This window comes from Trichechus manatus, unplaced genomic scaffold, assembly GCF_000243295.1.
Source record: "Trichechus manatus latirostris isolate Lorelei unplaced genomic scaffold, TriManLat1.0 scaffold00040, whole genome shotgun sequence".
Taxonomy (NCBI): Eukaryota; Metazoa; Chordata; class Mammalia; order Sirenia; family Trichechidae; genus Trichechus; species Trichechus manatus.
In genome coordinates, this window is record NW_004443976.1 from 9445647 (window position 1) to 9447214 (window position 1568).

At 50.6% G+C, this 1568-nt stretch overlaps 1 protein-coding gene across 1 annotated transcript in view; it reads right to left on the reverse strand.

Moving 5' to 3' along the window:
• Positions 1-380: 380 nt before the first annotated feature.
• Positions 381-1568, reverse strand: part of GLP2R (glucagon like peptide 2 receptor) — a 106040-nt gene continuing 104852 nt past the window's right edge. Inside the window, exon 13 of the mRNA XM_004375982.1 lies at positions 381-719. Coding sequence (XP_004376039.1) covers positions 381-719 — 339 coding nt within the window. The remainder of the gene's footprint in view (positions 720-1568) is intronic.

Genomic DNA, 1568 nt, shown 5'->3' on the forward strand with positions numbered 1-1568 from the left:
GGTAAGGCAAAAGATTCTGACTGGCCTCTATTAGAAGGCTGCTCTCCCAACGTGGGGACCCTCTCTTTACGTAGGGCTCCATTCACTTGCTTTTAGGGCCGGACCCCACCGGCTGGTCCAGATCACGCTGGAAAACATACCCAGTGCAGTTAGGAGGATGACAAAGGCAGGCAGGAAGCTGTGAGTGTTAGCACAGCCTCTTCCAGACAGAGCATGAAAACCTCCAGACAGACTATGTCAAAGTGTGCCTGGTGACTGGGAAGAGTAAAGATTCTGGACTCTCGGCAATGTCCACTCAGCTGTTTTCCTCTGTCCTCAGCCCTCTCAGTTCCTAACTTCACGGGTCCCCCAGGAATAGAGCCAGAGCATGGCCTCTTCCCCTAGATCTCACTCTCCTCCAGAATCTCCTCCAGGGTGTTGGCCAGGGTGAAGTCTCCCTCACTGCTCTCAGACAGGCTGCTGCCCCGGGGCCAGGCAGCGTGGCCTCGGTGGGGCGGGGCACCCAGCTCACCCAAGCCCCACATGGCCAGGTGGAGGAGCTGCCCGCCACCGCCAGGTGAGAACTGCAGCTTCTGCAGCGTCCCGGCACCATCTCCCTCCGAGAGTTTCTTGGGAAATTTGCCCAGGAACCTGACGTTCTTCCCCAGGAACCAGGCTCTGCAGCCTGAGTGGTGGGCAAGCAGGAAACGGACCCAGTGCTTCCTCAGCTCCGCCTTCACCTGCCAGGTGACACAGGTGGGGTTAGTGTCTTGGAGTCCTTTAGTCATGTGTCCATTCAGCAAATATTTATTGAGTGGCAACTCTGCACCACTCTTGGGAAAGTTACCTTCTAATTGGGGGAGAAAAACAAAGAGAAGCAAACAAAAACACGTGAGTATTTCAGATGGTGATAATACGGTGAGGCCACTAGACAGGGCAAAGAGACAACCTTCCAGAAAGGACTCTTAGGAGACAGCATTTCAGCCGAGACCTGCCTGATGGGTAAGGACCCCCATGTGAAGACAGAGAAGCAGCAGCAGCAGTGAGCAAAAGGGATAAGGGTTTGCTGTCAAGAAGCTTGCATTCCACACACACAGAGCCTCCTGGTGGTCTAACATACTGGGTCTATTACTTTGAAATAACCAACATTTGTTCAATCAGATGATATGAATGATCAAATACTACAGTTAAAATGTGGATTTGTTCTCACAGTCTTGATTAAAATGGGATGGTCTGTGGAACTGGTTGGTATTCATGCAACTTGTAGAACGAGTATTCAGGGCCCACAAATTTAATCAAATGAGATGGAGTCTGTCTCTTCCAAAGACTATGTGTGGAGTCTCCAAGAGATCATTTCCCCAAATTATGAGGAAACATTTAGGCTTTAAAATCTATATTAAATATCAGCTAATATAATCAGGTCCCTGGGTAGTGCAAAGAGTTTGAACTTGACTTGGCGGTCTGAACCCACCCAACAGGGCCACAGAAGAAAGGCCTGGCTATCTGCTTCTAGGAAGATTACAGCTAAGAAAGCCCTGTGGAGCTCAGTTCTCCTCTGTCACATGTGGGGTCGCCATGAGTCAGAATCG